Below are 14400 nucleotides of genomic sequence, written 5' to 3'. Positions count from 1 at the left end.
GAATTGAACGGTTTATAAAAATTCACCTTATGTTGTGTAAACTTTTGTTTTTTATATAATCAGGGTTTAAAGGATATTTCGCCTGTTACCTGCTGTTGTTATTATGAAACCGTAATAATAATGGTGTTATTATATGATTCCACCAACAGGGGGCGTATAAAGGCCCAAATCAAAGCAAGAGGAGAGAGGAAAGATGCACTGCCCTCTGTCAGAGATCCAAGAAAAAGGAAGAGGTCTCACTCTGTTAGTGATTCTATCTTATACTGGATATAAAGATGGATGACAAGACAGCTCCTCAAAAGTGAAGCCAAAATGTCTCAATCGTCCTGAATCTTCCTCGGGGTTAATAAAGTTCTATTTTATTTTACAACAGGCTGTGTTAAAAAGTGTTTGGGTATGAAGCCTACTTTTTGCTAATTAAAAATACTAGACTAACAGAGAGAAAGACATTAAAAGATTAAGATAAATGATAGAATTATATATGTAGGTTAAAGAAGTAAAATTAAACAGATAGAAATATGTAAAATAATGAACTGAAAATAGAATAAAGTGCAATAATGATATGACCTCAGCAATAAGAAAAAGCCACTTGTGAATATTCTCATTCTGCATTTAACAACTGCCTTATACAACATTAACAAATGCCTTCAGTAAATTGTAACAAAGGTTACTGAACCATTGGTTGTATATAGTTGTACTTTTCTATTGAATTTGACTTCTTTATAGTAAGTTGCAATGAGGAGCTGAGTGGTTCCTTCTTTCCCGAAACCTTTTCATTACACTTAAGACTCTGTGTTCACTTGCATACGACAAATATATTTAAACTTATGTATATATATATAAGTATCTTTAATATTTCAAGACTTAAATTTGTCATGTGCACGACATTTACATACAGCAGTTGCTGGCAATGGAATTAGTGGTTCACAGACTTCCTCTCACAATGCTCCAAAAATATTTAGAAAGCGAATACAAAAGGAACAAAATGTAAGCAATACTGTTGGTGGTATGTTGGCAAGTATTTCAAGATAGTATTTATAATAGACCTCACCATTTTTGGGTGGGGGTAAAATAAACTGTCCTCCCTCGTGAACATCAACATTTCCTCCACGAGTGACTCCTCTCGCCGCGGGGACGATCTCTCCGACGGCGCGCGCTGGTTCAGGTGCGCGTCCCTCGGCAGGTGTAGGTGCGCGGGTGACGTCACAGCCTAGAAACGCGCGTCGGGTGTGAAGCAGAAAGATTTTCTCTCTCCTCCCTTAGTTACGATGCTCGCGCAGATCGTCGCGAGGCATCAGGAGTTCGCTGCGGACGCGTCTTCAGTCTGAAGGTGTGAAGCGACGCGTGGTCCGTGGAGCTGACGGAGGAAAACAGGTGGAGGCAACATGGGCAAGAAACAGGAGAAGAGCCCGGAGCCAGAATACGGTGAGTTCCCAAGTGACCTCGGAAACAACAACACAACACAACTAACTCACAACTAAATCTCTGTGGTGTTCCACTTTGAGTGTTTGCAGACGAACTGTGTTGATGTTTGTGTTGATGTTTGATTTAAAGTGTTCTTTAGGTTAACTGTCATCGGCCCACATGTAATTGAATTTAATGCAAAGTCATTTTAACTCGATTTAAACACGGTTACAAAGCGCCCATGGCTAAAATAAAAGATTCAAATCAGTTCAATTTTAAGCGCCAAGTCATGACATATTAAGGAAATCTATAATTTGTATTTCATTTATTAAGTATCCCAACACAATTCATGTAATAACCAGCTTATTAAAATCTACAGTGATTACGCCCACTGGTTTTATGTTAGCAATTTGTTTTACATCATAGAGACGAAAAATGACAATAACCGCAAATAAAAATGGGCGCAGTTGGAGATAGTAAATTAATGAGTCACTGGCCTCAAGTACAAAGTCCTGAATCTTCATCATCCATTTGTTTCTCCATTTTTCTCATATTTAAAGGTTCAGTGTGTGGTATTTAGTGACACCTAGAGGTGAGGTTGCGTCTTGCAGCTGAATACCCCTCACCTGTAAATAAACGTCCCAGAAGACAATGATAGTGACAGAAGATGGTAACGATTGATATTTGCTTATTTTCACATTAGTTTTTATCACTTTCAGTCATTCACTTTTTTGTTTTCAGCTTCTCAAATATACATTTTTTTTTTTTTCCACTGTCAGGAGGTTTGGGTTTTGTGCTTTGTACATCACTTTAATGATTATCTGAATAGTTGCTGAATGATTTTGTATAAATCAATTATTCACCTCTTGTATTACCTCAGAATCCCAGAGGCTTTGAATAGTTGCTGCTGTGATATACACAGATAACTTCTTATTTCACATCACGCTGGTATAAGTACAAGTTTCCCACTGGGTTTAGAGAACACCAGTAACATGTGGAACAGATCACTTCCCCCCTGAGGAGACACGTGTAGTTCTGTGACTGGTGCCGCTCGTGATGCTGAGACGTTTAAGATGCTACTGTGAAGATTTAGTGTTGTGTTAGCAGCAGATCCCTGTGTACTCTCTGAGCTGTTTGTGTATCGATGAAGTCTATTGACTGTCTGGGAGGTTTCACAAGGCAACAGATTACAAACCCTCCCTGGGAGTAAATATCAAGTCAGCTCAAATATCTTCTGCAAACTCCTGGGAAGTAAGGCAAGGACAGATGTCAGAGCAGACTTTTTGCTAATCGTGGCAAAACTGTGACAACTGAACCGTTGTTCTTTTTGTACTTAAACTCACGTTCTCCTTTTAGTGCATCACCATGATTTCTAATTAGGAATCTGCTTCCTCTCTACCAGCCTTCATGAGGAAGTCAAAATCCTTTTGATGAGTGACAAGGCTTTGATGACGCGTGTTTGGAGCAGTTACACATTTCCAACCCTTTGTTTTTCCTGTTTGATAAGTTAGTGTCGACACTGAGCATCAGGAAACCACTGAGGTTGTGTTTTTGCTGCAGCAAATCATTGACCAGAGAATTTGGTAAAAAGCTGCTTCAGGCATCAGAGTCTGTATTTTAAAACACAGGCTTGTTAATAAAGCTAAAGTATAAAGCACATGAACTGGTGGACAGTTTAATGGATACATGAACAGATACTGGTTCTGCTTAGAGATGAATCAGCTAATGTTTGTCGAGCAACTAGTCCTGGTTGTTGCTTTTTCTTTCTGTCACGTGCTCATAAACTAAATATTTTGGTTTAGGAGATTTTAAAAACAGAAATAGAATGAAATAGTCAGTAGTTGAAGCTCCGTGTTATCTGAATGTTTACAGTGATAAGAAATCCTTTCTGCTGCAGTCAGGCCTGTTGACATGTTAAACACAAACAGAGTCACAGACCAGCTTCAGGAGTCAGATCACCTACAGGCCTCTAAATGAATGTGCCCCTTACCCTCATATGTTTTAAACGACTGGCTTTATTTCTTTGCTTCATTACTAATTAACTCGGTTGTCCTTTATTTTTTACAGACGTATGGGAAAGGGTGTGGTTTGTCCATAAACCTCACAGTCAGCACAATATTTGATCCCTTACGTTTTCAGTCTTGGACCTGTTTCTCTGCTTTTTGTCACAAATGACTCGGACAAAAGAAAAACCTGTTCCCTCTCCTGTGTCCCTCCTCTGTAGCCAAGGTCACCTGATGTCATGAAGGATTTCTTGCAAATCCCAGTTATAAAAAAGCAAACCTTTGTGGGGTTCAAGGTTTAGCAACTTTTGATGAGAGCATAAAAACAGACAAGTGCTTTATGTGTCCTGCACAGTGAGACATTTTTTACAGCGGTTTCCTAGCAGAGATGAAATCCGACACTGGCTGCATGACATGTCTCTGGTCAGGTTGTTGTTTGTATAATTCCTACTTCCTTGTGGCTCTGTCCACTGGCTCCTCCTCTCCTCCAAATTAACCATTTTATACACACATCCAATTCTCCCACTGGACCACCGCTCCATGTAACAACAGTCTGGTTTGATCTGTGTCTTAGTTCTTCCGTGCTGCGTTTGTTTACCAGCCTGCATGTGGGACTGTGTGACGAATAGACTCCGACTCTCTGCATCCTGTTTGTATCCTGATGTGAGAGTCGGCTTGCAGTGTTGACACAGCTTCCATTTGCTCTTATTCAAATTACAGCCGGGCCAGATAACTCCGCTTCAAGCCTCAGTGAGAAATGATTATAGTCGGTGAGCTGCCTGAATGTGAGTTCCTGTGAACCAATCAAATGAACGGAGCAGGTTCCAAATATGAAATAAATATTATTTTCTCTCGTTGTATTGAAGAGCCAATGTAAAAGAGTTGCTGTACCATTAAACATAAATGAGAAACTGTATTCATAGATTTTACCACCTCTAGATCAGCAGAATAATCACAAGTACAGTAAAACACATTTACCATTACAAGGATTTGACAAATTCAAACCAACCAGGCTCAGAGACAGTTTCATCCCCCAGGCCATAAAACTTTTAAACTCCTCTGAACTACAATAACTCCAGCAAACCAGCACCGTGACATATTTGCATATTGCACAAATTCCATTATTACTATATACTGTTTATATATATATATATATATATATATATATATATATATATATATATATACTTTAGTTTCTATTTTAAATCTTGATATTCTATTGTATTCTATATTATACTATTTCTGTTTTATTTTTTAGGTTGTAATTACTTGAGCATTGCAAGAAGATAGCCTGTGACTCAAGCATTTCACTGCCAGCGACTGCTTAATGTTATTGTTGTGCATTTGATAATAAAAAATCTTGAATCTTGAATCTTGAAAAGTAGCAGAAGAAGTGCTCGTCAAAACGTTTGTGGACGTAAATCCGAATTGTCAGATTTCGGTTTGATGTGATTGATTCTGCCTTGTTCTTCCTGGCTGTCGGGGGGTTAATGCACTGGAGGCTGTTTGAGCCTCAAAGATCCGACAGCAGGAATGTTGTCAGTTGAGAATCTCTTCTAACAAGATTTTCTAATTAGCACACATTTTTTTTCCAATTCGTGTCTCTCTCCCTCGTCTAAAAAGCGATTCTTTGAATTCAAATTTCATTCAAATTTCATCGAGCTACCAGTGAAATCCAGCTCCTCCACTCGCCTCCTCTGTACCTCCTTCACTCAGAGAACGCACATCTCCATCTCGGCCACTGAATCACCACAGTGCATGTGTATCGAGGTCAGACACATGGAGTACATTATGCAAATCTGCACCTGATAAAACCTGTTCTGTGGTAGGAGCATTGGACACAGCTCTGGTCTCTGCATTATGTTCCCCAGGCTTCCAGCAAGTGTCAAGAAAATTGGAGCAGCTTTTTGTGTTACTGGATTTCATTGTTTGTTCTTTCTGGTGTCTCGAAACTTTCTGTTCCAGGAAACAATAGGGAGTCATTTCTTTCCTGTAATGTAGCCGCCTGTGACATACTTAATATATTGTAAAGCTCCGTTGAGCAGCCAACCCATAAAAACATACATGACTCCTTCTCTAAAAAATGTCTTATCATTCAATCACACTGTTCATTAACCCAAAGAAGATCCTTTATTGCTTATAAACAGCAGCAACCTGTCTTTGTTATATATGTTTCACTTATTTATTTTTATTTAAAATATAAAGGAGTACCTGGTTTAAATGAAGTTTTACATTTTTGATTTAATAACATTACCATATCTGAAGTGTCCCTGACAATATAAAAAAACAAACAAGGAAGTTACCTATTTATGTCACACCCCTAGCCAGTCAAGGTCACAGGTATGGTTGCTATTAAAAGAGTTTTATGAGACTGAATAAAGTTTTTTCTTTTCCCTCCCCAGGAGAACCTGCACAGTTTGACCCAGGCTTCAATGGACCCATTCAGAAAAGGTGAGCGAGCCTCGTTGGCCACTCGCCCAAATCAATCCCAAATCCTTCTGGCTCCAGGGGTCCTGATGCACTGGTTTCTGTCTTTGAGTTTCCAAAGCTCCACATTGTGTTTGCTAAATCTCTGTTGACGGATGGAATCACGTGTGTCGCCCCCCCAGGCAAACCTCAATGCAAAGCTCAGGCCGCTCACTGACACCTGCTGCTGTCTCTGTTTGTTTCCATCAGAGGATGCACCGACATCATCTGCTGCATCCTGTTCATGGTCGTCCTCCTCGGATACATAGTGGTCGGGATATTAGGTAAGACACTCAGTATTTAGGGAAACAAGGTTTGTTGTTTGTTTCCCAATCCGGTTGCTCCATTAAAACCTCAGACAACAACAGTTTGTGTTTCTTTGACCTCAAACTTCTCCCCCTCTTTTCTCTTTCTCGCTATCCCTGTACTCAGAATTTAAATATGTCAATGTGACATGATGAGCAGATTACAGGTTTCAAGTTTTCTACAATCCATGTCTTTAATTGAACGAAAGCCTTCACTGCTGTGAGTTGTGTACAAACAGCTGATTTTCCGCTGAGCTCTTTATTGCCTTGTTATCAAAGTCATTCCAGCACTCGGAGCACTGGCTCTTATCTTGGGTCAACAGAAGGCTGATAGGCGACGCAGTAATGTGTAAGAGTGGAAGAGTAACAATCAGCTATTTCCTCTTGTGGAGGTCGATCAAAACCAGCGGCCGGCTGAGGTGGATTAGTTGTGGTTGAGAGGAGGAATCTACTGAGGTTCTGGATTTATTCCTCGTTAGCAAATGTTATAAATAAATGTTTCTGTTGCACGAGGAAATAGTTAAGAAACCAAAAGATACTGATTTATCACTTTAATGTGGCAGAGGCTTGTGTCCACTGCAGATGTCTACAACAGGTGTGTAGTAACCAAACTAAACAAGAGAGGTGTCACTTGTTGTGCCCTCTTGTGGTCAGACTGAGATGTGGTTTTATATGATATAACACTGTGAATTGTCAGTGTTGCATCAAATTGTGTGAACAGAATAGTTATTAAATATATTAAAACTGCACATTTTTGTATCACATGCTTTATTTTGACAATAGTTAAACATTTGGCAACAGTTTACCAACCAATGGAAAGTATACTGTTCATTTTTAGTAAATATGTTGATAACGTGTGATACAAATATCTGAATAATATTAAGAAGATAAAATAAAGCGTTTTTTTTAGCTGATAGATTGAATTAAAATTAAATGTAAGTACACAAACATGGATTTGTATTTCCGCTACAGTACAGTGAGAATATCCCAGAGTTTCGTCCTGTTATGTCATTGACTTTTGTTCTTTATCTTCTTATCACTGTTTACACTTGTATGTTTTTTGTCTTTATCAGCTTGGCTCTATGGCGACCCCCGGCACGTTCTCTATCCCAGGAACTCCACGGGATGGTTCTGTGGCATCGGGCCAAATAAGTAATTAAATCCTGCTCTTATCTTTTCATATGATTTCAGTTTATTTACATATATTAGATGGAATAAATAGGCCTTTGTCTGGATTGTAAAATCAAACTGACTCTTTGTTCCCCTTTAGAGACAAACCCGACTTGTTCTACTTTAACATCCTCAGTTGTGCCACATCTATCAATGTCATGGCAACTGCTCTCAATGGTTTCCAGTGTCCAACCACACAGGTAGAGGATTCTACTGGATTTTCAAGTTGTAAATTACTTTGAACAATTTACTGGTCTATCCCAGTGTGGCAGAAATAATCTTTTTTGTTTGTCATTGCACGTAGGTTTGTGTGGAGAAATGTCCGTCCGGCTTCTGGGCTTTGGGGATACAGTCGTATCTGCCAGGTGTACGACCAGCGACTGTTTTTAATCAGAGCCTCTGTGTGCCATCTTTAGATCTGGCAAATACTGACCTGGTGAGTTCCATTCTGCTGCCGTCCTACAGTCTGTGTCTCTGAAAAGTCCTTAAAGCAACACTGTGTAACTTGTACTGAGTAACAGCGCCCTCTGCTGCCTCATGTGTAGATTTAGTCTGATTAAATCTGTGGTTTTCATGTAGAGAAAAGCTTATGAGTGTTTTGACAGCTGCTCTGACTGCATAGTCCCATTCACTGAACTCAAACACAACTGAGTGGTGAATATTACCCATGATCCCCAGCTTCCTGAATCAGAAGAGCTGCTGCTGTAATAAATCCCCCAAATTCTGCTTAAAATTCTTAATATTTAAAAATGTCCTGCTAAATATTGGAGATGGGCGGTGGTTTTGAATGACTTCTAAGTCTTTTTAACTGAGCCACTGTTCAGTGTTACTCTTGAACTTCATCAGACAGTTACACAAATCTCACAGGAGATTGTTCCCACTCACCAAATGTTATATAGATGTTTTTTTTGTTCCTGAAATAAAAGCTGATAATTTTAACATGATGATTTAACATTTTTACAGAGTGTTCAAACCATCATGGAGCAGGAGCTGTGTCCGTACTTCTACATGCCTACGACCTCTGGTGATTGCATCTGCTCACACACACTCAAGTTAAAACATTTTTTATTTTAGTCTATTAACTAAAATCTAATGATGATTCATAATTATGACCACTGATTGAAGTTTTTGATTGTTTTCTCCGCTGTCAGTTCTTGGAAGGTGTTTGCCTGATATCAACAAACTTGCCGATATCCCCGGGGATTTTTCTGATATTCCGGGTTTGCCCTCGTCGGTTAACGACACTATCAACCTCATCAAGAACGGCACTGGGTAAGATGCAGCGGATCCAGATTTCTTCATATTCAATAAAAAATCACTTCTGCACTTCAATAACTCATATAAATAACCCCGTTACTTTCTTCTCCTCATCACCAGCGCACAGGCAGTAGCTTCGTGAGTTGTTGTGATTCCCTGTAGTGTAGCCGCTGGATGTAGTTGCTCCCAGTTGTCCTGCTTCCTGTGTGTAATTCAGATGCTGTGTGAAGCATTTTCTTAGGACTTTCCGTGTTAGAATGGTTGTGGTAGTAGTACTAGTACTAGTAGTAGTAGTAGTGCATTACTGTGTAGTTAACTTCTCCTCCCTCTTTCTGTGTCTGGGGTTATATTTTTGGTCACCTTGTGAGCTGTAGGGGAGATAAACTACATTTGTATTAGTAGTTACAGTAGTTGATGTTGTTGTTTACTGTGTGATGACCACTTAGTGGCTTTTTTGTTGACCTCCCATTTTCTTTACTACTACATTTAATTTGTTAGCTTCCAACAATAGAACTTATATAAACATGAAAGACCTGTCTCCCCTTCCTCCCACTATCCAGAAATGAAGTCAAAATATATGTGATATGATATGATGTGTATTTTGACTGTTAACATGGAGGAGGTGGGGTTTGTGACCTATACTGCACCCAGCCACCAGGGGGAGATCAAGACACTTTGGCTTCACTATTTGGTAGCCGTCATTTCGGCCATCTTCATGTACACTCTCTGCTTTTAACAGCCTCATTGAAATGTGTTGAAGAGTTTTTCTTAGTTTCTGTTGCTTTTCACTTGACCTGTTTGAAGGGAAAACAGTCAAAGCTCACTTCAGCTTGTGTGTCTCATCAGGGACATTGTGGACGGCTTCAACGCCCGGGAAGTCGGTGTCCGGATCTTTGAGGACTTTGCATCCTCGTGGCCGTGGATCCTCATGTGAGTTGCCTTTCAGAACTGCACCTCACACTGCCCCCTACTGACAAACACACAAATAGAAATTAGAAGCAGGACACAGATTATTTGTCCTGTCTTGTTGTGTATCCTTGCATAACTTGTCCATCCCCCTCTTGTCCACCTTCCTTCTCCTCTCTCTCCTCTCAGTGGTCTGCTCATAGCCATGCTGGTCAGTCTGCTGTTTCTGCTGCTGCTGAGGTTCACTGCTCCCGTCATGGTGTGGGTGCTCATCGTAGGAGTCCTGGCAGCTGGAGCTTATGGTAAACTTCTCCACGAGAGAACTTTTCACTGTTTTCCACATTCGAGTGTCGTGTTATTTTTTGGCGTTGTGCTGTTTGTAGAAGCCTGAGCCTTTGTCTTGTAGGGATTTGGCACTGCTACTGGGAGTATGATAACTACAAGAAAATCTCCGCCACCATCTCTGACATCGGATTCACCACCAACTTCAACGTTTACCTACAAGTCCAAGAAACCTGGCTGGCCTTCTGTGAGTTCAGGATGCTTTCAATCCAAATTGACTTAAGCTTAGTGGCATTAATGTTGTTCATGGAAAAAAACATATATACAAAAAAATATGCATTCAAACAAAGATGCTGGACTTTTAAGGTTTTTTCCACAGTTGGACTGCATGTGAGTTTGGTGAGTGGTTAATAGGACATTCTCCTCCTCCTCCTCCTCCTCCTCCCCCTCCTCCTCCTCCCCCTCCTCCTCCTCCTCCTCCTCCTCCTCCTCCTCCTCTTCCTCCTCAGTGATAATCGTATCCGTGATGGAGGCGATCATCCTCTTAACGCTCATCTTCCTGCGAAACAGAATCCGCATAGCAATCGCCCTCATCCAGGAGTCCAGCAAGTGAGTGAAACTAAATCTGTTAAATGAATATTCACTTCAGAACTCAAGCTCTTAATCTTGATCTTGAACATGTACTTAATCGTTAAAGGAAAGTGTTTTTTTTATTATATTAAGAAGAACCAACAATCATTGGCACTTATTTATTATTTATCATTATTACCCTCAGATTGATTTGTATCTTAAAGATGATGTATGACGTCATGCTGTGTGTGTCCCCAGGGCGATCAGTCACATGATGTCTGCACTGCTGTACCCTCTGGTCACCTTTGTCCTCCTGATGGTGTGTGTTACTTACTGGGGCTCCACTGCTTTGTATCCTTTAGTGTGTGTGTGTGTATATTTGTGTACAGACTGTTGATAAAACACCATTCAATCGCCTCAATAATCAAAAGTATCAGTTCTTCCCTTTACAATATAATGTGTGTAGATATTTGGCCACGTCAGGAAGTCCTATCTACAAAGTGGTGGCTCTCAACTCCTCAATGAGTGACTGTAAGAGTGTGAATGGCACAGAGGACTGTGACCCTCAGGTGAGACGACAGAACATGAGACAAAGTGATAATGTCTAGATCTTCCTCGTGTGTGTGTGTCCAATCCCATTAGCTAAGAAGTTCTGAGTTCTTCACTTTTTCCATCTCCTTCCCTTAGAACTTCACCTCGTCAGATTACCCAGGCTGCCCCTCAGCCAGCTGCATCTTCATCAAGTACAACAACGAGGGTCTCTTGCAGAGGAACCTCTTCAACCTGCAGATTTACAACGTGGTGGCTTTTCTCTGGTGTGTGAACTTCGTCATCGCCCTGGGGCAGTGCACGCTGGCTGGGGCCTTCGCCTCCTACTACTGGGCCTTCAGCAAACCAGACGATATCCCCATGTTCCCAGTGTGTGGCGGCTTCATACGCTCCCTCAGGTAGGTTCACGTGCTGCAGACACATCAGATACAATCCACAGTCTTCTAAGCTTGCTCGTCCAATTCTCCTAATGACTTGATTATCCCACAAAAGTTAAATACTGACAATATAAACTGTTTTGATCATTTGTATATTTGGACTGTAATATTAACTTCTTTGCTTGTGTTTCTGTTTCACCCAAAAGACACACTAATTAACAGGATGCAATGGCTGACTGCAGTTCCCTCTCTATCTGCTAGGGGGCGCCTTAGACCTGCAGTTTACAGTTTACACAGCAGTGTGGGAACCAGACTCACTGACTGAAATCTATGAGATTCTGTAACGAAGTATTTGTTCCATTCTTCTGTAAGTTAAGTTGTCGTATAACTTTTTTGGTCAGGTACCATGTTGGCTCTTTGGCATTCGGAGCATTGATCCTGACCCTGGTGCAGATAGTGAGGATCCTTCTGGAATATATCGACCACAAAACAAAAAGTAAAGCTGACGGGACTCATTTTGATAAGACGATGTTTGAAGTCAACTGGTTAATCAAAATGAATTATGAATTATGATTGAACATGACGCCACCCTTGTCCCCAGGGGCGCAGAATCCATTTGCACGTTTCATATTGTGCTGCATGAAGTGTTGCTTCTGGTGTCTGGAGAAGTGCATCAAGTTCCTCAACAGGAACGCTTACATCATGGTGAACACACTCATATTATTCCTCTCTACAAGTTTTAAGTAATATGACAAAACAAAAAACATGCTCATCTATAACTTAATTATTATTTTTTTTTTAATTATTATCACAACACAAATGTACCTTATACTGCAACTGTATTTATTCCTAAACCTTATATGAATTGTATATTATTTGTGTGATGTAGAGCGTTTCCTAACACCAGGTGATTGGTTCTTTTCTTGACAGATCGCCATTTATGGGAAAAACTTCTGTGTTTCTGCCAGAAACGCTTTCATGCTGCTCTTGAGGAACATAATAAGGTTTGTGCTGGAGTCCTGTTTACAGCTGTATACAGATGTGTAGAATCTGTTTGTCTGACTCTGGTTGTGTGTCATCTCAGGGTTGTGGTGCTCGATAAGGTGACAGACGTGCTGTTGTTCTTCGGGAAGCTCCTGGTGGTTGGAGGCGTGGGTAAGGACGGGGAGAGGATATTTTGAAAACTACACAGAAGCATGAGTAGCGATTTAGAAGATATTCTTTGTCGTTTTCGCCTGAATCAGCAGGATATTAATAATCCGGCTGCTGTAGGAAGACTCACGCCTTCAGAGGAAAGAATAACTGAAACAGCAATAACACGTCTCCTTCTTCTTTTCTTCTTTTCCTCTTTCCAGGTGTTCTGTCTTTCTTCTTCTTCTCCGGACGAATTCGGCTCCCGGGCGACACCTTCCGCTCTGAGACCCTGAACTACTACTGGATGCCGATTATTGTGAGTGAAATTCAGATTCATCAGAAGAATAGAAAGTTGCTTTGACTCACACGTTGGTTTGTTTCACCCTGTACTGTTGTGTTGTGTTTTCTTTCAGACCGTGGTGTTCGGTAGCTACTTCATCGCCCATGGATTCTTCAGTGTGTACAACATGGCTGTTGACACACTCTTCCTCTGCTTCTGTGAGTTTAAGAAAAACCTAAATGTTCACATTTTTTATATTTCTGAGGAATAAAGTAAATATACAACAAATTTTACAATGTAACCTTCACTGCCCACAAGCTTCCACAAGAGGGCTGATTGTAAAGAGAAAGGAAAAGAGGCGGTGTTGTGATTGTTAGATATTGGTCTGTGAGGCCATTAAACTGAATGTGTCTGTCCCCTGACTTCCGGTGGTACTGCTTTATTCCCTGTTTTTTCTGTAAGCTTTCAGAAGACATGCACATATACAGACAAATGAAGAGTAATGACAGAAGGCTCAGTCTGTCCGTATACGAATCTAATCCATAAATTATCCTTAACGTGACAATGTCAAGCTAATAGACGAGACACTAACAATAATTCTCCACGGAAATTAAATGTCAGGGTCTGTTTCATCTCTCAACTTGTCCTCCTCACAGTGGAGGACCTGGAGCGTCACGACGGATCTCTACAGAAGCCGTACTTCATGTCCAAGAACCTCATGAAGATCCTCAACAAATCCAACAAGGAGCCGAAGAGAGCTAAAGGGAATGAGTGAAGATGTTTTCCTCCTCTTCGGCCTCAAGGAACCACATCAACACAGAGTCCCAGATCAGTTCAGGATCTTTACATTTTCTAACTTTAGTTTTAACACTCCGGCTTCATCGTCAACCTGATCTCCTGATTTTGCACTTTTTAATTCAGCATATGAATGTTTAATTTTACATTTTAAATATTTCTTAAGCAGTTCATGATTTCATTCATTAAGTTGAACATAATTTGATTTGTTCATAGTTCCGTGGAAATGTTCAACAGCTTCAATGGTTTCTTTTAGTTTTTTACTGAGGACTCTTAACATGTGATATGTTCAGATAAAATCTTTTTAGAAATATTGTTTCACGTTTATATATTTTCAAGTATTTGTAAAAAGAGTTGTATAACCCCAAACGTTTTTGTTAACATGTTCTATTGTTCATATTAAAATATATTGTAATACACTTGTAAACATGACATAATTTGTAACCTTTGCACGTCATGTCAGCGCTTTTTCACTCGGACCTGGAGTTGCATTCTGGGTAATGTAGGCACCAGGATTTGACACAGAATGTGTTTCGCTGCATTGATTTTCGATTCTTTAACCATCCGTGGGATCAACAGTGTGGATATGTGATGATAAATCTGTGGAGTTCCAAAATTTTTATTTTGGCAAAGTCAGATCTGAATCTTGTCCCATTAAAGCAAAACTATGTAACTTTATAACCTCAGAATGGGAAAGGTTCTCCCTGTTTCAAATCAGTGAACCGTCAACCAGCTCGTCCCCCTGAACGTCTGGTGAGCAGATCTCCTGTGAAAAACATGGAACTGACTCATACTCACAGATTAAATTGTTAGTCAGGTCCAGTAGATGAGTTAAAAAGACCATAGTTTATAAAATATGAAGAATCTTAAACAGTTTGGTGGATTCGTTGTAGCAGCAGTTC

At 40.3% G+C, this 14400-nt stretch overlaps 1 protein-coding gene across 1 annotated transcript; it reads left to right on the top strand.

Moving 5' to 3' along the window:
- Nucleotides 1–1237: 1237 nt before the first annotated feature.
- slc44a4 (solute carrier family 44 member 4) lies at nt 1238–14255 on the top strand. Its single transcript, XM_062409418.1, has 22 exons — nt 1238–1425; nt 5810–5858; nt 6084–6157; nt 7252–7330; nt 7449–7548; nt 7653–7784; nt 8312–8372; nt 8500–8620; nt 9452–9535; nt 9701–9813; nt 9918–10040; nt 10303–10402; nt 10622–10714; nt 10830–10932; nt 11051–11310; nt 11691–11785; nt 11891–11994; nt 12220–12293; nt 12374–12444; nt 12645–12739; nt 12837–12921; nt 13360–14255. The coding sequence occupies exons 1-22, from the start codon at nt 1386–1388 to the stop codon at nt 13476–13478; spliced, it is 2175 nt and encodes a 724-aa protein (XP_062265402.1). The 5' UTR covers nt 1238–1385; the 3' UTR covers nt 13479–14255.
- The last annotated feature ends 145 nt before the right edge of the window (nt 14256–14400 follow it).

Source organism: Platichthys flesus, chromosome 17 (assembly GCF_949316205.1).
Source record: "Platichthys flesus chromosome 17, fPlaFle2.1, whole genome shotgun sequence".
NCBI classification, from domain to species: domain Eukaryota; kingdom Metazoa; phylum Chordata; class Actinopteri; order Pleuronectiformes; family Pleuronectidae; genus Platichthys; species Platichthys flesus.
Note: the sequence above shows the minus strand (reverse complement) of the source record. Positions and strands in the feature narration are given on the sequence as shown.

Coding starts and splice junctions, on each gene's coding strand:
- slc44a4 (XM_062409418.1), top strand. CDS start 1,386: ATGGGCAAGAAACAGGAGAAGAGCCCGGAGCCAGAATACG. Junction 5,859..6,083: donor AATGGACCCATTCAGAAAAG/GTGAGCGAGCCT, acceptor TGTTTCCATCAG/AGGATGCACCGACATCATCT. Junction 12,294..12,373: donor CTCTTGAGGAACATAATAAG/GTTTGTGCTGGA, acceptor GTGTCATCTCAG/GGTTGTGGTGCTCGATAAGG.